This window comes from Nicotiana sylvestris, chromosome 2, assembly GCF_000393655.2.
Source record: "Nicotiana sylvestris chromosome 2, ASM39365v2, whole genome shotgun sequence".
Lineage (NCBI taxonomy): Eukaryota > Viridiplantae > Streptophyta > Magnoliopsida > Solanales > Solanaceae > Nicotiana > Nicotiana sylvestris.
The window spans coordinates 132946974-132969372 of NC_091058.1; the positions used below are offsets into that span (position 1 = coordinate 132946974).

General features: G+C 36.4%; 2 protein-coding genes across 5 annotated transcripts; one reads left to right on the forward strand and one right to left on the reverse strand.

Moving 5' to 3' along the window:
• Positions 1-320: 320 nt before the first annotated feature.
• On the forward strand, positions 321-13073 carry MBP10 (agamous-like MADS-box protein FUL-L). 4 transcript variants are annotated; one of them, XM_009763875.2, is made up of 8 exons: positions 321-442; positions 558-1354; positions 1468-1546; positions 2439-2509; positions 2714-2813; positions 2986-3052; positions 12271-12445; positions 12674-13068. In XM_009763875.2, the coding sequence occupies exons 2-7, from the start codon at positions 1191-1193 to the stop codon at positions 12348-12350; spliced, it is 561 nt and encodes a 186-aa protein (XP_009762177.2). In that variant the 5' UTR covers positions 321-442; positions 558-1190; the 3' UTR covers positions 12351-12445; positions 12674-13068. The 4 variants fall into 4 exon arrangements, with proteins under 4 accessions (XP_009762177.2, XP_070024310.1, XP_009762175.2 ...); XM_070168209.1 differs by having other exon boundaries at positions 321-1354; positions 12285-12445; XM_009763873.2 differs by having other exon boundaries at positions 321-1354; positions 12271-13073.
• Positions 13074-15508: 2435 nt separating this feature from the next.
• Positions 15509-21437, reverse strand: LOC104214228 (E3 ubiquitin-protein ligase At3g02290-like). The gene is made up of 5 exons (XM_009763871.2): positions 21203-21437; positions 20151-20532; positions 19302-19722; positions 18954-19063; positions 15509-15835 (listed from the first exon to the last, which is right to left on the reverse strand). The coding sequence occupies exons 2-5, from the start codon at positions 20265-20267 to the stop codon at positions 15809-15811; spliced, it is 675 nt and encodes a 224-aa protein (XP_009762173.1). The 5' UTR covers positions 20268-20532; positions 21203-21437; the 3' UTR covers positions 15509-15808.
• Positions 21438-22399: the final 962 nt, after the last annotated feature.

Consider the following 22399-nt stretch of genomic DNA (forward strand, 5'->3'; position numbering starts at 1 on the left):
ATGATTAAAGATAAAATTATCCTCGAAGTCCCTTAAGTTAAAGAATATGGAGGATATTTTTGTAAACAATTAAATTTCTTAAAAATTATGCAATGCATTTTAATTTTTAATACATCACACCAAACAATGCATACGAAATAATCTCTGTATAACTAATGCTTGCATTACTAACCCATACATTACTAATGCACCTTATTTAACATTATTCTTATACGCCCTACCAAACGACTATTAAAGATTCCTTCCTCTTCTTGGTGCGTCTTCTCCATATATGTATGTACTCTCTATTATATATACCAAGCTGCGTAATATAAGTATAGTCACCCTATATATATTAATTCTCCCATATACTTAGCTTCCTTATTACTATATTACTTTAATCTTCTTCTCTAACTGCTCGACTCCTAAAACGCACAAAGATTGCAACTATATGTACCACCCGGTGAATAACCTATTACATTTACTGAACCTTGATTTCCTTATTGCACCTTTTTTTCCTTGAAGAATTAGCTGCTTTAATACATAATTAGGGTTTCTTCTTCACTTTTTGGTTGCAGTACTCCAATATAACATATCCGCAGATTCATCAGATCTTAAAGGCTGTGAGTTTTAACATTGTGTTTCTCTAGACTTTTTTTTTTCTCCACATATCTATCCTTATATATGGGAGCTACGTTTAAAGAAGGGGTTCGATTGAATTCTCTTAATTAGAAAATTATACTAGAGTAGAAATATACATACATATATATATATATATATATATATATATTTGTATAACATTCTTGAATTCTCTTAACATAGAGGAAGGTTTTATTGTTTCGACAAAGGTTGTTCAAAAATTTTCAGATTATAATTTCAGGTAATTTGTCATTTTTGCTCTTTTGACTTGTTAGATTTCATGACTTCTCCATTGATATATATATATATATATAGGTTTTGTGAAGTGACTTTAGATCCGCCTCGGATGGGGAGGGGTGAGAGGCGGATGTAGTGTAATGACTACGGGATCAAGTAGACCCATAACTTTTGACGCGGAGTAAAAAATTATATTTAAAATTTTATTAAAATTGCAAAAATAATATATATGAACCCATAACTTTAAAAATATAATGGGTTCAATATTAAAAACATTAAAATTGAACCTATAAAATTTAAATTCTGGATCCACTTCTGGGAGGGGTAGGGTTGAGATGAAGCGGATCGAGAACAAGATTAGTAGGCAGGTCACTTTCTCAAAGAGAAGGTTAGGTTTGTTGAAGAAGACTCACGAGATCTCCGTCTTGTGTGATGCTGATGTTGCTTTGATTGTTTTCTCTGCCAAAGGCAAGCTCTTTGAGTACTCCACTGAATCCAGGTTAATTCCTACTCTTTTCGTTTATTAATTCTTTTCTTTTTGGTGTGTTTGAGAGTACTTGTGTATTTTTTTTAAAATATAAATTCACCTTTAAATTTTCTGTTAATTTGTAGCATGGAAAGTATCCTCGAAAGATACGAAAGTTACTCATATGCTGAGAGGAAGTTGAATGCAAATGACTCTGAACCTAAGGTGTTTCACATTCATTTCCCACAATTATTTACTACTAGTACATAACTTTTTCGTCCTCTTCATGGCTTGCAATCGTAATAAAAGAAAGAGCAACACCACTCACCAATCCATCAAATGAGCTAGAACTTGATTCTTACACATGTTTTGATAGTTAGAGAAATCAAGAGAAAAGAAGGGGCGGTCGAAGAAAATTCTTATATTTCAATAGGATAATATATAGTAAGTGACAAGGAAAGAAAGAAGATATACTATCAACGTGGATAGTCATTTTCTTGTTTGATCCATTCATTTAAATTATAAGTTGTTGGGCTCAACCAATCCGAAGATATTATTCACATGATGTGATATTATCCGCTTTACGTCAAACTCGTATGGTTTTCTCCGAACGTCTCACACCAAAGAAATCTCTATACCTCTTACTCTTGTATGTGCATCTCCAAGCTCGTAAGGGCAAGCAAACCGAGCCCCAAACCATCACTCAGCTACCGCCATACTCGTCTCGTAGGACCTGGGCACGGGTACTAATTGTTGGTTGTCGTGCCTCAAGTATCCCGAAGATACGGTTTTCCCCAAAACCCTCACACCATTAAAAATTCCCTAAATTTTATATGTAGGTTCCTAATCTTTTCAGCTATCAATGCAGTTTGTTCGCATGCCCAACATAAGTGAAGGAATTTGATGTGTGTTATGTGAAGTAATAATGACAATTAATCTCGTAATAGTACTAAATTGGTAGGAGTATAAAGCTTCATCCTTAAGATGCTATGGTTAGGTTGTCCATGGCAAAGGCATATAATTTTATAGAGATATATACCATTTTTATATTTTTTTTTCTTCTCATCTTGTTTACAAGTTTTTGATTTCTCCGTCTGTTTTATTGATATTCTTATAGGGTTTATCCGTGAACATTCAAGAAAAACCAAAGCTCATGTCAAGGATTGAACTTCTACAAAGAAATATAAGGTAGCTACCTACTTCACTTCATCTCAAGCAGAAGGGAAATCCTTCTTGATGCGTTACAACCATATCATTGTAATTTAACTCGTTGGTGCCTATGTTATATACATATTTTTCATGTTATTAGTTTCAATTATTATATATGTACAATTTCTTATAGTTATATCTTTTAAATAATGCAAAAACAATCACTCGGTTATGTGGATGCAGGCATTATATGGGAGAGGATCTGGATTCCTTCTGTCTGCGAGAGTTTCATGGTTTAGAGCAACAACTTGATACAGCTTTGAAGCGAATACGCGCCAGGAAGGTCAATATCAATCACATTAATTAACCTCGATCCCTTTTTCATATTTTATTTTCCTTCTTAAATACTAGTTAATTGCCATCATTTGGAATATTGTGTATATATCTCAACGAATATTATATGTGTGTTACCGCAACTCTTTTGATATCAACAAGTCTATCACTTGAATTTGCAGAACCAACTGATGCATGAGTCCATTTCCCAGTCGCAGAGAAAGGTCAATTATATAAAAATATCTCGTGGTAATTGAAAATATGAAGTTGATTTCAGTTATGGTCATTGAGCTTTATCCACTACAACAATATGATAGAAAACTAACTATTCTGTATCAAATTGAAGTTATGAGAATTTGTATAATAGAACAATAGAATCACGAAACTACTTATGTCACACTAAAGTAACTGAACAATATGTGAATTGTTCGGATAATATATACGACTGAAATGTCAAAATTTACCGTGCTGAATAATAGTTTGGTTTCTTCTTTTTTGGTTCATCTAAATGTTCCTTATAAGTGTCTTTTATTTACATAAAATATGGGTTGTTTATGGTTTTATATGGGGATCGATCTTCTTAACTTTCTCTCTTTTGTATTTTCGGAGTTGCATATTTAAAATCAAGTGCGGAATAACATAAAAGCCCAATATTCCCCTTTCTAAACCACCCCACCACATGGAGCCGCTGGATGGCAAGATTCCGGCGCGTGTAGAACACCAGAGAGATCCCAAGGCCAGTACGAGTCAGACACCAGAAGGAATTCCAACGAAACTCTCTTATGCTAACACCATCAACTCCACACCAAACCCAACTAAGCAAGAGCAGGAATCAGTGATAGCGAGAAGAACAACCCATAATGGCATGCCAGCGGTGATTTTTAAGACTAAGGATTACTATGGAGTCATGGTTGCGGAATGCAGGAGAACGATTGTGGGGAGATTTCTGAAAACCCGCCCCCAAATTGAAAAAATTAGGTCGAGGTTCTTGGAGAGATTTCCATTAAAGGGCTCGTTCAAAATTGGAGTCTATGATAACAACAATGTATTTCTAAACTTCACAAATGATAGAGGACTATAGCTCGGTGTGGTATAGAAGATCAGTGGACATTGAAGGAAATCAAATGTGGCTACAGAAATGGAGCCCAGACTTCAAACCAGAGGAGGACATGCCCATAGTTCTGGTATGAGTTAATCTTCCTAAATTACCTTTCCATCTACATACATGGCACTATGTGAAACAAATTGTAAAAGATGCTGGCACTCCGCTGGAAATGGACATAGCTGCACGAGGGAAAACTAGGCCTAGTATGGCTAAGGTGAGAATAGAGGTTGATGTGCTCAAACCTTTGCTAACTAGTGTTTGGGTGGGAGATGAAGATGATGACTCCCCTCTAAAAGGATTCGAGCAGAAATTGGAGTATGATAATGTACCAAAATATTGCAAACACTGCAAGAAGCTGGGACACTCGATGATGAATTGTCGAGTCTTGGAGAGAAGAAGAGCTAATGAAATCAAGGAATTAAAGGCAAAAGACAGTGAAACAATTGCAGCAGGAAAAAGCTTAGAAAGGGACAGAGTTGTAGTCGAAATGAGCAAGGGAGAACCAAATGCAAATGACAAACAGCAGCAGGGAAATCAAGTCAGGCAGAAGGAAGTAAGCAATGAAGACAAGATTGATTACAACAAAGATAATGAGAAGGAGGAGGCCAAGGCATCTGTTAATAAGAGAACAAAGCAAAAGAAGGGCAAGAAGGAGAAGAAAATACCAAAGAAAAGAAGCAAAGTGATCTTCAAAACAACCTAAAAGAGGACCAAGAGCAGGGAAATTCTGAAGCAAATACCAATCCAAAGTGTTAATGAAAATACTGATGAAGTTAATGAAAATGGGGAAAGCTCAAAAGTAGGGTAACAAGAGGTGCAACAACAGGGAACCAACTCACCAGGGGAGAATGACAATAAAGATGTTAACTTATGTCATACACCTCAAAGTAGGAGGCCTCAAAACACTGAACTGGAAGATGAACAAGTGACAAAGCAGAACGACAGCATTCAAAGGGTGGAGGAAACAGAACTAGACACATCCAGTGTTGACACAACCATCAGAAATCAGTAAGGAATCCACCGAGTTGTGGAGTTGAATGGGGGTCACAATATGCCACAAGAAAGAGACAAAGAAGAACTAGGCAGTGTAGGAGACTCTGAGACAGTAAAAGAACATGCAAAATAAGGTTTTAATAATTCAGATCACAAGATGACAGGAAGTTAAACAAAGACTGCTTACCAACTGAAAGAGGAAGAAGTCAGCAGAGGAGGGAAGGCAGAAACCAAAGGAACAAAGAGATAACTCCCCCTACACAGAGGAAGGGAGTAACAAAACCTTTAAAAAATTGTTTTTTATGATAAGTGCGATCTTCTGGAACATCAGAGGAGTCAAGTCGAAAAAGGCCATACATAGACTAAAAAATCTAATCACTATCAACAAAGTTGCTTTTGTAGCCATTATGGAGCCGTTTGTTCAGAAAGAGAAGATTGAAGGATACAAAAAGTTTTTGGGATTCCATCAATGTTTCTCCAATGACAATGGCAAGATATGGTGTTTCTGGAAAACAAACTGTCAAACAACTATGATTACAAATGAAGACCAACAAATAACAATAAACATCAGTGAAGGAGGAGAAGGCAATGGATTGTTTGTAACTGCTGTTTATGCTAAGTGCACTTCTACTGAAAGAAGCGTGCTTTGGCATAGTCTAGAAAGGTTAAATGCAATGGTGAATGGCCCATGGTGTGTGGGAGGGGATTTCAATTCAATCCTAGACACAAATGAGAAATTGGGATGAAGGTCATATAGAATCAACAAAAGCATTGATTTTTCTAATTGTATGAACAATTGCGAGCTACTAGATGCTAGATATGTAGGGGTTAATTTTACATGGTGCAACAATAGAAGACTTTCAAAGAGGATTTGGAAGAGATTGGATAGGATCATGATCAATGACCTATGGCTTCAGAAATTTCAAAACAATAGTGTTAGGCACCTTGTTAGAATTGGCTCTGACCATAGGCCACTTCTCATGAAGTGCTTCAACAATCAACAGGAACCTTCAAGTACTAAAGATTCATGGAATTCTGGACAGATCAAAGTGGTTTTCATGAGGTAGTACAAGAAACATGGAACATGCAGGTCACAAGTAATCCAATGTGGTGATTACAACAGAAATTGAAGGCACTTAGCAGAAGATTGGGTGTATGGTCAAAGGAAGAAATTGGGGATGTACATATGAAATGCAAAGAATGGGAAACAGAAGTGCAGATATTGGAGGAGCAAGAACTGATCAGTAATGATGAAAGAACAAGACAAGAACTGAACAAAGCGCATGCGGAATATGTCAGCTGGCTAGCTATGCAAGAATCAAAGCTCAAACAAAAGGCTCAACAAAAAATGGTTTGAAGCAGGAGATTACAACAACAATTACTTCCATAGTGTGATAAGAGAGAGAAGGAGAAGAATGAAATTGAAAAAGATCAAAAATCATAGAGGTAACTGGATTCAAGGAGATGAAAATATCAGTACTAAAGCAGCCATCAGACATTTTAAGAAACTCTTCAACCTTAGGCCAACCAAGGAAAATAGGAGGATCCTGGAGTGCATTCCTACTGTAGTCATACAAGCAGACAATGAGTTTTTGACTTCAATCCCTGGAGAAATGGAAGTTAGAGAAGCTTTCTTTACTATGTGTCCTAATAGTTCAGCAGGTCCTGACGGATTCAGTGGGTTATTCTACCAGAAATGTTGGGAAACTATAAAGGAAGATGTCATACATTTCGTGCAATATTTCTTTAACGGAGGTCACATCACCAAGTACTTCAATCATACATGCCTGGCATTGATTCCCAAAACAGACCCCCCCTCCACTTTCTCAGAAATGAGACCTATAAGCATGTCCAAATTCTCTTTAAAAATAATTTCAAAAATTCTTTCCATGAGGTTGAATCTGATGCTTCCTTCAATTATATCAGAAAATCAGAGTGGTTTCATAAAGGGTAGATCTATAACATAAAATGTGCTTATGGCACAAGAAATTATTCAAGGAATCAATCAACCCAACAAAGGTGGTAACATGGCTATCAAATTGGATATGACAAAGGCTTACGACAGACTGTCGTGGTCTTTTCTTACCTCTGTGTTACGAAGATTTGGGTTCAATGAAGTGTGGATAGATATGATATGGCAATTGGTTTCAGATGTATGGTACTCAATCATCATAAATGGAGCGAGAAAAGGATTTTTCACATCGTCTCAAGGACTCAAACAAGGAGACCCAATATCTCCTTCATTGTTTGTACTCGCTACGCAGATGACATTGTAATCTTTACGGCTGGTTGCTCTAAATCAGTTCGAATGATTATGAAAGTGGTGAAGAAATATAAAGCGGCATCAGGACAGCTTGTCAATCATGATAAAAGTTGTTTCCTAACTGATCCTAAACCTCACCATCAAGAATAAATAGAATGAGAAGCACGACAGGGTTCTTGAACAAAGAGTTCCCATTTGTGTATCTAGGCTGCCCTATATTTGTCGGGAGGAAGAAGATACCTAGTCTCCAAGGTATCTAAAAGGCTTAACGGATGGCAAGGGAAGATGCTATCACATGGAGGAAAACTAACTTTAGTTAAACATGTTTTGCAGGCAATTCCAACATACACCCTTGCTGCGATGAATCCACCAAAATCTACTTACAAAACACTAGAAAGATACCTTGCAAATTCCTTCTGGGGAGCAAACACTGACAAGTCCAAATACCATTGGAGCTCTTGGAAGAATCTGTGCTATCCCAAGGAGTAAGGGGGGATTGGCATCAAGTGTCTTCAAGACATTGGAGACACATTCACAATCAAAAGATGGTGGAGTTTCAGAACACAGCAAAATCTATGGACTAACTTTCTTAGGGCAAAATATTATTCTAAAGGCCACACAGTGGCATTGAAGGGGGCAGCTAAGCAATCACACATTTGGAGATACATGATGAAGATAAGAGGTAAAGCAGAACCTAACATATTTTGGATGATCAACAGAGGAAATTGTAGCTTATGATGGGATAGTTGGACTGGCAAAGGACCCCTAGCCAGCACTTACCCATCATACTCAAAGTCTTCCAAGCCAATGGTGAAGGACTTCATTAGAAATGGAAGTTGGGATCAGTAGAAATTAAGGAAAACACTACCAGACAATCTGGTTCAGCAGGTACAAGCAGTCACTATTAGAGATCAAAGCAAGGAAGATTATGCAATATGGGATCTGGCAGCAGATGGAAATTTTACCAACTTCTCGGCCTGGCAGATTACTAGAAGGAAGAAAGTTCCAAATCCAATACTCTCAAAAGTCTGGAATAGGAACTTACCAGCAAAGATCTCTATATTAGCATGGAGGTTAATGCAAAATAAGCTCCCCTTCCAGGATGTTTTGATCAGATTTGGAAGTCAAACAACATCAAGATGTGTATGTTGCTTAGTCACTGAAAATGAGACTATACAACATAATTTTATGGAAAGCCAGCCAGCTAGATATCTCTGGAGAAAATTTGGGGATCCGTTGGGGTTTTTTTTTCAAATAAATACTGTTAGAGGCACAATAGTCCAATGGTGGAATGTTAGACCAAAAAATGGTGTTCACAAATACTTGTTACAGATCACACCCATACTAATTGTATGGGAATTATGGAAAAGTTAGGGTGCATATAAATATGGGAATCAGAAGAAGTTTTTGACTAGGAACATGGAGCACAATATCTATTGGAACATCAAAGCAGCATTGGGGATGTCCTTCCCCAATTGTCCTGTAGAGTGGCCTTGGTGCAAACTATGTGAGGATATTGAGAAGCTCAAGCACGTACAGAGAATTCTCCCTGTAATTTGGAGGCTGCCGGAACAAGGAACTGTCAAAGTGAATACGGATGGAAGCTACATGGAAAATAAGGGCAAAGCAGGAATTGGAGGAATCTTAAGGAATGAGGTTGGAGATTTCATTGCAGCTTTTTCCATACCAGTGCACTGTTGCAGCAATAATATGACTGAAGCTTTGGCAGCAAGAGCTGGGATTCAGCTATGTCTTAGTCGAGGTATTAACAATATTGAGCTATAGATGGACTCACTACTCATTGTGGATATGCTGCAAAACAGGAAAAAGCAAAATGCCAAAATGAGGAAGATCATTAAGGAGATCATACAGATTTTAGATCAAAATCGAGTAAAGGTTTCCCACTATTACAGGGAAGCAAACCAAGTCGCAGATGCTTTGGCAAAACACGCAACAACACTAGATAATGCGACCTTCTATGAAAGACTACAACAATTACCTGGTGTCGCAAAGGGTCCATTCCAATTAGATAAATGGAAACTACCAAGTTTTAGAAGTAGATACGATAAGGCCAATTTTTTTGTAAGTTGAACATAGAAAGTTCAGGAGTCCTTTTGTCCATAGGCTCCACCCCCTTTTTGAACAATGGTCTGGTACACCATTCTTGTGTTGTATTCTGTTGTAACTCAAAGGTTTCGGCCTAGTCCCCCTCTTTTATTACATGAAATACAACACCTACATTGCCAAGGTAGGGTAGATTTTTAAAAAGATATTTGACCTTCCTATCTTTTGTATTTCTGAGCCGCATAGTTAATCTACTTTGACATGATAATTTATAAATTGTATAATGACTTTATAGCTATAGTTAGTGGTGGCAAAATGGTTAAAGAAAATAGTTAATCACTCATATTATCCACTAAAAATGGGTTGGATAATGAACTTTTAAAAACAGGACAAATATGGATAAGAACCATATTATCCATTTAGAAAATGGATAACCAAACATACTTTCCATCTTCTCTCATCTTCCAAACATAATCTAACTCTTTTTCTTTCATACCCAAGCACAAAAATGGCTAACACCTCTGAGAATTCTTTATCACCACCACAAGAAGCAACTTCCACACCTTCTACCACCCCTTAAACCATACCAACCTCTAAGAAAAATAGGGTAAAGATGATGGCTCGCAAGGTTGTCGTTGGTGGAGAGCAGATCAAGAAAATAAACAAACATTTGAAAGCGAAGAGGGAAGAATAACCCCAAAAATCTGATGAATCTTTCAAATCTACTACTGAAGGGGAAGAAATTGTTTCTTCTAAGATCGAACAGATAACATCTAGCCCTAAAGTCACTCTTGAAACTATGTCTGAGGTTGCTATAAATTTGGAGAATAGGTTTGTGCTGGTAAGACATATAGTAGTTGTTGAAAGGTCTGGAAGGGTTGGTGGTAAAAATTAAAAAGAAAAAGAGAGTGAGGGTGCTCGGAGTACTATGAGGGATAAGGGAAAAGGAGTGGTTGGTTCTTCACCCACTCATGTTGGTCTAACTAAGGAATCAGGTGCTATGGTAGTTTGGGGTGAGGAATATGCTGGAATAGAGGAGAGTGTGAGAAAAATAGGGGATATGGGTCTGAAGAAGCTGCTGAGGGGCTGGTTCAACTAGGGAAAAATGTAGATGAACCTGTTCCATCTGAATAGGAGACCCTCGAAGGCCTACTGAAAAGGGTGACTGAAAGTTACAATCCAAAGAAGAAACGAAGTTTGGGAGTTAATACCCTTGGCACTGCTAGAGCAAATAAGAAAAGGAAAGCTACCTCTTCTATCCCCGTAGAAATTCCTCCCACAAGAGTAAAAGCTACAAGGAGTCAGAAGAAGAAGAGTGAGGCTGAACTGGAGAAAGCCTTAGAAGAAAGTAAAAGAAAAGTTGTTGCTAAGTGAAAGAAGAAGATGGTTGAGCCTGTTGAGGTTGTTAAAATTGATGAGATGAACCTGGTCCTTCGAAATGAAGATAAGACAGAAGAAGTGGATGTTCTAACTCCTAACACTAAGAAATCCAAGACTTCCACAAAGAAGTCTGTTTCAATGTCAAAGTCAAAGTTCGTTGAACCATCCTCTTTGGCTAAAAGAACCAGGTCTGCAGTGAAATCAAGAAAGGTGAAAATGGTGGAGGAAGAAGAATGGAGTGGTGAAGAAAAAGAAGAATCTAATGTTGAGAAGGACAAGATGGTTAAGTTTGGGTAGAGAACCATTTTGAAAGGTAGGCTCCTCAGGGATTTGGAGGAGGAAGGAATGCTACTGCTGCTAGAGAAGTTATAGTTGTAAGGTTGGAAAGACATGGTCCTTCAATGGATGGACGACTGGCCAGAACTAAGATTGTGGAGTTCATGGCTAACTATGAGATCAAAGATGGTAGGGTCACCAATGTGGTCAAGGGGGTGATAGTGACTTTTGATGATAAAGAACTGGGAGAAATGTTAGGTATACCTGTTGAAGGGTACAATGATTATAAGAAGCTTAAGTGCCCAAGTCTAAAGAATCTTCCTATTGCCCTTGCCAATACTAGGAAATTTGGTGACAGTGAAGAGGAACTTGAGCCCAAGGCTATTTACAAAAGTGTGATGAACCACCCCACAAGGTGTTGTTCGAATTTGTTAATAAATGTGTGTTGACAAGGCAGAAAATGAGGCACATTGCTACATTCGTGGACCTGGTCCTTATGGATTGTTTGGATAGTGGAAGGCGAATCAATTGGCCTGGATTTTCATCCAGCTTCTTGACATGGTTCTAAATGGCACCAAGACTCATGCCATACCTTATGGTTTTATTCTCACGGCAGTATTTGCATATTTCAAGGTACCCATCAAGAAATAGGAAATTGGTACAAGTAAGGATTATTTTGGGGAAAACACTCTAACTACTTGTGATTATGAAGTTCAAACCATTTCCAAAGAACCTGGTTCATCCAAGAAGGTACCAGTGAACAACAAAGTGCGAGCTTTGGTACAAGAAAGTGGGGCTAAGGATGCTGAAATTGATAGGCTGAAGAAGAGGTTGGCTGAAGTGGAGACTGAGAGAGATGCTCTCAGAGCTAAGCTAGCAAAAGAGAAGGAGAAGAATGATGACATTCTTCAGGATATGCTGAAATTGCTCCAAGTTAAAAATCAAGAACCTGGTCCTTCCCAGCCTTAAGCCTCCTAGCCTAGTGTAGATCAACCAGTGACCCAGTTCGAGATTTATTTTGTTTCTTTTGCTCATGATCCAGTGTTCTTATTTTTTTAATGCTTTGTGGTAGGATCTTATCAATCAATGAAATTCACTACCTTTTGCTCTAACTATTTGTTGATATTTCTTAGATGGCTAATATCTTTAGATTGATAGATGATGCTTAAATCCATGATTGCATTTGAAGTAGCCCTAGTGTCCATGAGTAATTTCTATTAAAATTTGGTTATCTCACATAATTATGTAACTTTTCGATAATGCCAAAAGAGGGAATAAGGTTGTGCTTTTACTTTGGAATGTGATGTTTATAACCTAATGAACCTGGTCCTTGATGATTAATGACTTTAGAAAGAAAAAATGTTCTAACTTTTTTTTGATGTTGAGCTAATTTGAAACAGGGCCTCGCTTATGAAAAGCAAAGAGTTTGTCATCATCAAAAAAGGGGAATTTGTTGGCCCAAGTGAAGTTGGTTTTGAAGATTGACAAAGGAACTCAAGCAAGAATCAGGACGATCCACAATGTACACATACACGAGCGAAATTAAGCATAAGGGATGAACGTGAGTGAGATAAGCTTAACTTGTTATATCTAATATTTCTTGATCGAAAAGGTTGCATAATTGATAAGGAGAAGGACTCCTTACTCAAAGAGAACACTATCCAAGATAAGGAAGGAGTTAGAAGTTGAAGTTAACTAGAACTCTTCCACCAAGGAAGAGTAGTACTAGAACTCTAGTTATTTTCTATTTTACTACCTCTATAAATCGAAGGATGTTCTCACATTACAGGCACGCACAAAAGCTGAAGTTAAACGTGAGTTGAGAGCAAAATAGCAAGGCATTTTGCAAGCAATTCTTGTGTGATTCAAGTGTGCGAACATGAAGCTACATGAACCAGATAGAAGAACCAGCTCCAAGTGTATGTCTTTTATTCTAGTTCAATTGTAATAGGTGTTTTTATATTGTATCTTTGATCAACTTTATCTAGAAGCAATTGTAATAGGTACTTTGATTATTCAAGTTAGAGTTAACTTGAAGTTGTCGCAATAGTTAGAGGCTGGTTGCCACAACGGGATTAGAGGTAATCTTTAGGTTTACAAAGAGTCTTTGTAAATGCTATTTTGGCTTATTGATTTAGTGAAGTGTTGAGGAAAATCCTACTGAGTAGTAGGTCGTGGGTTTTTCACCTTTTGAGCCGGGTTTTTCCCACGTAAAAACACTTGTGTTATTTACTTTCTGCATTTATTATTTTTGCAACAGTAGGTTAAGGAACACATAGAAGAACCAGGTCCTTCTATAATCTATGCACGCGAAAATTGAACACCACACAAATCATTCCCCCCTCCTCTTGTGTGGCATTGAAGTATAAAACATCAGCTTTTAACTAAATCAGCTACAAAATGGCCAGCGATGATATAATTGCAATTATTACTTATTTTATATATTAAATGATATTTGAAATACAAAAATAACGGTATAATGGAGGGAATTAAACCTCCAAAATCTCTCTCTCTCTCTCTCTCACACACACACACATAAATACATACATACATACATATATATATGTATATATATATACACATACACACTAAACCAGATAGAAGAACCAGTTCCAAGTGTCTGTCTTCTATTCTAGTTCAATTATAGTAGATGTTTTCATATTGTACCTTTCAGTTTTATCTAGAAGCAATTGTAATATGTACGTTGAGTATTCAAGTTAGAGTTAACTTGAAGTTGTCGCAAAAGTTAGAGGTTGGTTGCCACAACGGGATTAGAGGTAATCTTTAGGTTTACAAATAGTCTTTGTAAATGTTGTTTCGGCTCATTGATTTAGTGAAGTATTGAGGAAAATCTTACTAAGTAGTAGATTATTTTTTCACCTTTTGAGCCGGGTATTTTCTACGTTAAAATACTTGTGTTCTTTACTTTCTGCATTTATTATTTCCGCAACAGTAGGTTAAGGAACACATAGAAGAACTAGGTCTTTCTATAATCTTTGCACGCGAAAATTGGACACCACACAAATCACTCCCCCACCCCCTCCCCCTTCCCTCTTGTGTGGCAGTGAAGTATAAAACATCATATTTTAACTAAATCCGTTAAAATGGCACGTGATGATATAATTGCAACTATTACTTATTTTATATACTAAACGATATTTGAAATATAAGAATAACGATATAATGGAGGGAACTGAACCTCCAAAATCACACACACATATATATACATACATACATATATATATACACACTTTTCTTTGTTTCTTATTTATTTTATAACTATATATGTAAACATGTAGAAGTTTCTATGAAATGTATTTACAACGAACGAGGTATTGTGGCTTAATACATCTCGAAGTTTGTTTTCTACTTCATTAGACACTAAATAATACTAAATTAAAGATGTAAACAAAAAAGTAACAGGTCATCAAATTTTCACAACTATTAGTTTACTGGTGAATTCAACTTTATGAGGTTATTTATAGCATGCTATATAGGTAGCCTCAAAATCAAAATGATATATTTTGTGAAAAAGATCCGTGCATGAAGAATGATCGATGTAAGATTTCATCTGTTTTGATGTAAGCTTTCATCTATTTTAATTAATTTTGTTGCTGGATTTTAGATTTCATTAACCAAAAAATGAAAGCTTGTGCTCATCAGCTCATTTATTGAATTGTTCAACTGGAATGCTGGAAATTGACAAAAACCTGAACGTTATGCCTATGGTATTGGAATTTGGAAACAATTTTCGAGGTTCATTAGATGATTAAGTGATAAATGTTAATTATTTAATCATAAAAATATTTGTCTAAACTACATTTTGTATTCCCTTAAATGTCTAACTTTTTCTTTTATTCAAAATTTCTAACTTAATTAACATTCTAATTAAAAGGTGTACTTGAAAAAAAGAAGAAGTTATAAATGATTTACTTTGTTTTTATGAAGTATCAAACATTTAAATAGATGTTCTGCTATTTAAGGTTTGTTGCATGTCTTATTATTAAATAATACAATAGGCCAAATTCAGTAAACTTGTGCAAACCGCGAAAACATGCGTAGACCTGCAACCGCACCGCATCAGCCTTTTAAAAAATTATTTCAACCCGCCCTGCATAGATTTAAACCTGCCCCTCCCCGCATAGCTTTAAACCCGCACCACCCCATTTGCCATCCCTACATAGGAGTTGGTTTTTTAATCACCCATCAGGGCCGTCACATCAGTTTTCTTCCTTCCTAGTAAATATTGGTGAACCTAGCTGCATAAAATATACTGTAGTATAACAGGTGTGATGTTTACTCTTTCATTACAAAAACTCATTTTTCTTCTTTAAGGGAACAAAATCTCGTTACCTACAATATTTGTGAATGAGATAGATCGACGAGGCATACCTTTGGACTTCTACATTACGATAAGCCTGAAGCAAAAGAACGAAGTCAATATATACTATTTGCCAGGGAAAAGTGATATACTATTTGCTAAAATCGTTTCAGCCTGATAGTATAAAAGCTAGCAGACTCCATTTATTTCCTTTTCTTTTGCCCTCATGTTATTCCCTTATAGTATATCTCTAACATACTTTGCTAGGATTTTATTTTCCACAAGGAAATGTGGGCTATACAATGACCAAAACCTTGGCAATATTATACCAAGATAAGAAGCTCTGAACTATGTTGTTACATCAGTCACAACTTTGTCTGGAAAATCCACCCAACTGGGAGTACAAAGTTAAATTGAAAACCATAACAATATCGAAACTCAAGCATTCATCAGGGGTATGTTTATCAGTTATTTCGTATTTACTATACACGCTAACATATTTAGCAACATGGTATTCACACGGACTTCAAATTCATCTGTTTCGGTTTTATAATCCCCTATTACTGCTGGTTTCACCCTCGACTGTAACTTCTTGAGCAAAGATCAGGTAGTCTCATCAAAAGCCATCACCTAGAAATCAAAAAGAAGGACAACTTGTAAATTAACAAAATGCCTAGTGAAACAAAGTTTGCATACACATAATATCTATTTGATTGAAATTGACACTTCACATAACTACAAAACTAAAGGATCTTAGAACTTGAATTAGTGATCTATCGGGTCTACTAGAAAAGGCAACATATTGGAATTTTAATTCTTCTGATATAAAAACCTTATCTACATCTTACATATTTTCTGAAAAGTAAAGCAAACATGAAACCTAAAAAAGGACAACGAGCTTGTTATTTCCACTGAAATCACCAATTGCATAGCAAAATAATAACTATATGATTTGTTTTTAAATTTATCCTTTCTCAAGAAAATAATAACTGCACGACACGCTAAATGGGCCTGAATCAAGATGGTCTCCTGAATTTCAAAACTGACTCCCTTTTCCTTTTTGTTTCCATTTTCCTGTGTTTTCTGTTGCTCCTTTTCTATCTAATTCTTTTATTCTTTTCTTTCATCCAAGCTCATCATAATTGACTAGTTAACAAAGGGATTTGCTTTGTAAACTTGTCACCCAAACGGTGCAGAACTAAACAGATCCATGATTCCTGTGCTTCAGTCCAATTGCTACACAGCCTGCTATTAGCATTTAGCTCACAAGTAACAGCTTTGATCAAATACCAGTCTACTAGAATGAAATTGATAACCCTAACTTCTACTGCCAAGGCTATAACATGAATTATTGAGTTCTGATATGCATATTTGGTGCACCTCGGCAAAAATGAACCTTCTGACATTTGTGAGTCGGGGATAACCAATTGCAGAGAAAGGGCGGCGAAGCCCTAGCAGAACAGGGCACAAGGAAAAAAATGAGGAACTTGGAAGACAAGCAGCCAGAATAAGCAATAGCAAGGAATGAGTTATACCTATACTCTTGTCATATTGGCGGTATAATAGAAACATTAGAATCAATTGAAGTATTTGGTGTATAGAAGAACCATTGATTTTTCAAATTCTTTTTTTTGGGGGGGTTAACAGAACTGAAAGAGTCCCGAGGCATATCTTTTATATTGCATGAACAAGAAAACAAATTTTGGGCCCTTTACATGGTCCTCTTCAAATTTACTAACAAGATTTCTTTTATCCTTTCTCTATATTAGTGGTGACAAACAAAATTCAGTACCACTTATCCGTCAGGCAAAACTCTGATATAAGCTAAGAGATAGAAAATCAACTAGATTTACCAACCTTTTTCATGAATCTCATCATAGCCTTTTTAACAAATCTATTAACATCAACACAGTTCGAAACTTCCAATCACTTTCAATCCATATCCCATCACAAAATTTCCCTGGGCACACTGCCATATGCATTGTCAATAACAGCCCTACAGAATCAAAGAACACTGCGCAGGAGGGACCACTTGGCTAAAGCCAATCCCAGGTCAGGGTCCTTGGACAGCAGTCTGGTGAAGTTTGACTTAAAAATGCCTTAGTGGTCCCAACAAACTCTGATTTCTTATTTTGAGCATGCAAGTTTTTGGGCCCAACCCAAGCCATTGACTAATTTGCCTAGCTCAAGCATATGCCAAGTGTTTGCACCAATAGGCTAGGTAAAATACCAGACTAGTTGCCATTTTCATCATTACTTTGATTGAATACCTGAATCTACCATAAAATTTTGTTAGTCAACTTCACCGATAGATAATATCTGAGACACAGTCGACCCTTAATGGAATTGCATAAGACTTGGGAGCTTCTCATCTTCTCAACTACCTTGTCATCTTCAGGCTCAACACGTTCATTTCAAAGGAAGTACTTATTAGGGCTTTCTCACTATGCTTTTAATCAAACAATATCCAAAAGAAAAGTTGCATCTCCAAATGTTTACTAAACCATGTTTACTAAAACCTAAGATACTGTTACTGTTAATCATCATTTTCTTCTCGCTCTGGGTATTGTGGCATTGTTCTTCACCGTCTGGTCAACTTTCTTAAGAGACCAATTACCCAAACTAAAAAATATACTTAAAATAGCCACAAGCCGTGGGCTTCCAAATGTTTAACCGCATAGCAAGCCACTAGAATTTGCCAATTTGGCACCATAATTGCCAGCACTTAAAGAGAGTAAGAGACCCCTGGGGTTGTTACCCAATCTAGTAGCAGAGCTACACGAAGTCTCTTTAAAAATAGGAGAATATTTGAAACAAACATGAACATGATATGTAAGGAATGTGTAGGTTGTATCATTATAACTTTAAAATAAACCTTTCCTAGAGATTTCCCAATAAACTCCATCTTTATGACACAAAAAACCTCGGTATTGCATATAAAGCAGTATTTTGCAGGGAGAGCTAAGTTTACACAGTTGGGTATAAATTAGCAAATAGAGAAAAAGGTAGCCAGATAAATAAGCAACAAGCTAGTCCTCCTTGTCAAAACAAGCTAATGATGACAGGATTAATGCTAACTATATCCCGTGCAAGTAATGGTAATGAGTTGGCCCATGAATCATTAGTTTTTCCAATAGAATCAAGAAAGAAATCTGAAGAATGTCAGCTAACGCCTTTTGTGCCTATTAATGCACCTTGCACCAAGAAGATAATCTTTGACAAACAGAAGAGAGTGGCTGGGAATAAGAACTGGGTAATACATGAAAAAGAATCATAAACTGATAAAAACGAGGGAGACATAGAGTTTTCTCACACCCCTCCGCTTGTTCTCCCATTCCTAGTTCTCAATTTTTCAACAAAAGGAAAGAAAAAGAATTTTCTTTTAGCTGTTTCTATTTAACCTGTACGAATATATTAGAGTCTTTACACCACGAAAATTCCAGGAACTGTTTCCTTATCATGGATCCACATTTTATAGAGCGGAAGTGTAGGGAGGATCGGTGCAGCTTCAAGAAGGGATTTGAGTCTATGTAGTTAGTTATAACGGCTATATCTTGGAATTAATTGATTGCCACTAAGACAGAGAGGCCAATATAGAAAATTAAAAACATGCAGACATTTCCCTCAGAAAGCCTGGGAAATCTTTGTAGCATAGCAGAATATACAGGATAAGCTCAACCATTACACCAAATCAAGCATCATAAAAAGAAAGAGATGGCACATAAAAAGTAAACGAAATCACAATTACCTTGCCACAAACTGGACAGCTGTCACTTCTTTCCATCCACTCATATATACAACTCAGGTGGAAATGGTGAGAGCATTTTGTCATTATTTTTGGGTTTTCGTCGGTGTATTCTGAAAGAGACACATGAAAGTAATTATTCAAAAAATCCCCTGAACTATGCTAAACAATGCCCAGAAACCATTCAATGTATGCCAAAAGTACGTGAACGATATACTGCCCCAAAACAATTTCATTAAACACTGTTGTTCATCAGTAAAAAGACTTTTTACAAGACTATTTGTAGAGGGCATGCATAGACGACTTTTGTTACATCCGATGAGGTAGAGCAGAAAGCTCCAAAAAATTTACCTTCAAGACATGTCGGACAGACATCTTCATCTTCTGAATAATAATAAATATGAGCATCTCCGGAAGTCATTTTAGCTGTTGAGAATTCCACAGAAGATTTGTTGTATTCTTTTGATCCTTCTTCAAATGTAGGTTGACTCCATTTATTTACATCACTTAATGATTCGGAATCGTCAAAGCTTCTTTGTAGTGGTTCAGTTTCCTCATGTGAGTGGCTTGAGCCTTTCTCCCTTCTCGAGACTTGTCTGTCTTGTTGCAAGCGGAAATATCTTGGATCAGCATCATAAGGCAGTGGTCTCGGAGGAGAACGGTAAACGTCAGACAGTGAGTCATCAAGAGATGTTGTAGAACTCAAAGATGCAGCACCTTGATCAGATGAAGGAATGATATGTTGTTCTCCTCTATGGAAAAGTGATGTATACTGAAGGATAAGAAAATGAAAATATGTAAATTCTATGGCAAATAAACGAGAGCAATTATCATCACCACCAATTCAGTGAATGAAAAGGTCTTGATATGAAGCTATGATGATCTAAATACAAGACTATACCCAAAGATAATGTTTTGTGATAAATATACCTAAACAGATTATGCAGATAAGTTCAGCTGCCGGATACTCTCAAAAGATTTCATACTATTTCGTTCCTTATGTTCCATGTGTAAAATGCTTTGGATGGTGAGCCTTATTGAAATAGTAAAGTTGTTTCATCATCTCATTAGTTAAAGACTCAAAAGGAAAATGACTAGAAAGGTAGTATCCATTGAATATGACTGGTGTAAGCAGCAGTCGTGTGTTTTAAAAGAAGGAATTATATGGTGATTATACGACAATGTTGTCGAAAAGCATACCACATGCAAGAAGTTCTGAACTAGAGTTCCAAGGCATATACAGTTCCTATACATTGAGCTGTTTGGATTGGCAAAATCTTCACAATCGTCTCGTAAGCAGCAACAAACTGCGCCCATGATACCGTCTTAAACCTATGTTGGTACCACAAAAACCTTTTCAAGTGTCATTGACAATCCCAAAAGTGTCACGATATCCTGATTGTGGAAGCAAAACTTGTGGCGACTGGAGCTTAGAGTAACTAAATAAAACTGAGGAACGACCTTCAGCGAGCAAATGAAGAAGCAAGGCAATTGGGCACCCGCTCTCTTCAGGAAACCCCCGAATGAGTGAATGCCCTTTCTGATCAAGGCCTTAAGAAAAAATAAGCGGTGTGTTCGATTCCTGTAACAGTGAAGACAGTTAAACTATCAGAAACTAAGATATATATACACACGAATACTTCAAAACTTACAGCTCTTGATGATGTATACCTTAATTCCTAACAACTCTTAGCGTCTATATGAATCCTCAATATTCATTCAACTCCATTTGGACCCTTTTAATTCCAATACTCAAGAATGCCAAATACAGTAGTTAAATTTAGTTTAAGCAATCATGAAACTCAGCGAAATAGTTTAGTTCTTTGGTGGGTGGGGGTGGGGTGGGGTGGGGGGTGGGGTAATCAAGCCACTGAACTGTTTGAGAACATAAAACAATAGATACTATAGGAGAATGGCAAAAAGCAGATACAATTTCTAAAACTTCAAACATTTCCAGGGATTAGAAAACTTTTTTGTTCCTCTCCTAATTCTCTTTAATGGGAATTAATTCATCAATAGAACCTCAGTAGAAAAGCAAACACAAATGATCAGCTGAAGAAGCTCAATGGTCACAATTATAAGGCAAACAGGAAACCAAGAATTGGGTAATTATAAATTCAGATTAATCAATTCTTAAGTCAAAGAATTTTTTTTTAACGCAGATACATATGGTTATCGACCAATTCAGACAATACCCAATTGAGGTCACGAGATTAAAGAAGTAATCAAGGACGGAGAAAAGAAAAGCACACCTCTAAATTATGGAGACAGAAAAAGGGAGAGAAAAAGCGATAGAATGGATGATTGTATTGAATTCCAGAAAAGACAGAAGCCAAGAAAGAATTCTTGAAATTGGAGGTTCGATGCTTTTGGATTTTGTATTACAAGGCACGATGTTGAATTTTCGCCAATATAGGAACGGATACGCGTCAATAGAGACTGCCTCAAAAGCCTTTGGGCTTCTCTCTTTTTTCTTTTTCGTTTTTCTAAAGCAAATGATACTACTCCGCATTCAACTCAGTTTGCTTCACTAATCTACGGATCAGTACTGGCATCGAATAAATGTGGGAGAAATTAAAAAATAGGCAGATTTATACGTAGTCTTTTAAAAATAGCTCAGTTTTAAAAGTAATCGAAATTTAGTCATTTTTCATGTAAAGATAAATTTGAGCAAAAATACTATTCAAAACCCGGAAAATATGCCAGTATATTATGCTGGAGTTCCAGCATAAATATACTTGAATTCCAGCATATTATACCGGAGTTCCAGGATAAGTATGTTGGAACTCCAGCATAATATGATGGAGTTCCAGCATAAATATTTTGTTGTTTGGTTTGACTGTATCATACTGTACTACAACTGATAAGTTTACTAAAATACCCTCAATTGTTTAAATATTAAATTTATCAAGAATCACGCATAAAAATTATTTACAAAATTCCTATTTACTAATTTATACCACACGCTTAGCAGGAGCTTAGTGCATCGGGCTGCCCTTTGACCTTTGTACTAATTTATCACCAAATATATCTTTAATATATCACCAAATATATCTTTACTATCATTAGAAAAAAACTATGATAAAGAAAGGAGCGAGAATTGGCAGAACAAAGGAACAAAGGATTAGAGTTAAAGTAATTAGAATTCGAGTTAAAATCACATTAGGAGAAAAAACGGAACAAAAAGAAGGCAAAACCTATACCTTTTACATTGGATTTGGAAGAGGTAGAAGTTTTGGAAAAAAAAAGAATAAAACAAAGTAGATTATAGGTTGAGGATTTGGAGTTAAAAAAAAAGAAGATAAAGGATAAAATAGAAATGTGGAGTAATAAATTAGGACATAATTGGAAAGAAAAATAGGAAACAATACCACCATACCAAATTGGTTGTTTCAAAAAATGGAACTTTTCATTATTCCGGAACAATAGATTTAACAATACAATACAAT